The sequence below is a fragment of the Pterocles gutturalis genome, unplaced genomic scaffold (genome assembly GCF_000699245.1).
Source record: "Pterocles gutturalis isolate BGI_N339 unplaced genomic scaffold, ASM69924v1 scaffold23840, whole genome shotgun sequence".
Taxonomy (NCBI): domain Eukaryota; kingdom Metazoa; phylum Chordata; class Aves; order Pterocliformes; family Pteroclidae; genus Pterocles; species Pterocles gutturalis.
Window position 1 is genome coordinate 1 of NW_010144012.1, and position 1,193 is coordinate 1,193.

Consider the following 1,193-nt stretch of genomic DNA (forward strand, 5'->3'; position numbering starts at 1 on the left):
GAAGGGATCCTTCCCCTCGCCCTGGGGAGACATCTCGGGGTGTTCCGGGGGCTCCCCGGCGCCAGGAGGACACGGACTTACTGCAGCGGGTCCAGAAAGCGAAGGGCCCCAAAGAGGATGGAGAGGCTGGGGCGGGGGGCATGGGGGGGGGGGCTAGCGTGTGGCATGCGAGGGGAGGCTGAGCGCGCTGGGACTGGGCAGCCCGGAGGAGCGGGGTCTGGGGAGGAGTTTGATGGGGGAGTTCAGGGAAGATGGAGCCAGACCAGGTAATGCCTGGTGATGGTACAAGAGACAGGGAGCACAAACTGAAATGTGAGCAAGTCAGCTTAAACAGGAGAAGAAACATTTCCACTGAGGGGGTGATCAGGTTCCGGAGCAAGCAGTCCAGCAGGTTGTGGGGTGTCCAGCCTGGCTGAACGAGGGAGCCGAGCGGAGCTGTCAGTGACCCTGTGGTAAGCAGGGTGTTGGACTAGGAGGTCTCCAGAGGTCCCTGCCCCCCTCAGCTGTGCTGTGACTCTGTGACCGTTCCCTCGGGCTCTGGGGAGCTGTATACATCCTTCCTGTTCACTTATCCCAAAGGGGAACTTGGTGGGTCTGAGTTTGGTAATTTTTTTTTTAAATTGATCACTGCATTGTGGTTTGTTGTGGTTTGCAAAGCTATTCCAGGGTCAAATTAGTTCAACAAACAGCTTCTTAATCATTTGAGTATTGTAGTAATATTTGTGTATATACAATATGTGTATATATAATTGTGTATTAAACAAAAAAGCATAGAAAATACTGTGAAAGGAAATCAGTGGGTGATGAGATGCTATATTTATTAACTTTGTTGATTTGTCAAGATCCAGATGTTCAAGTCCCTGGTTTTTAACTCCCCTGTCTGTCCTGGGGAGTGAATAGTTATTGCAATCATTGCTTATCGCTGTTAAAATTGGATCAACTTACTATAAAACTTGCTTGGCAGTTTTGAGTATGGACTGACTGTTTTTGAACAGTGGAAAAAGCAGGAAAAGCCCAAAAAAAGCAAATCTTACGAAAGAGGGAAATCCTTCTCTTTGCTCTCAGACTTTCTGAGTTGAATTTGTGGCTGGAGATGACACATTCCGTTACCGAGATGAGTTTTTGTTTTTAGTTCACTTGCGTGATTCAGCATTTTCGGTTGTCAGTAGTTTTATGGTAACTTGCAGCAGGAA

At 48.4% G+C, this 1,193-nt stretch overlaps 1 protein-coding gene across 1 annotated transcript in view; it reads left to right on the forward strand.

The window, feature by feature from the left end:
* Positions 1-251: 251 nt before the first annotated feature.
* Positions 252-1,193, forward strand: part of DHX35 (DEAH (Asp-Glu-Ala-His) box polypeptide 35) — a 28,292-nt gene continuing 27,350 nt past the window's right edge. The window contains exon 1 of the mRNA XM_010084972.1: positions 252-312. Within this exon, the coding sequence (XP_010083274.1) occupies positions 252-312 (61 nt within the window). The remainder of the gene's footprint in view (positions 313-1,193) is intronic.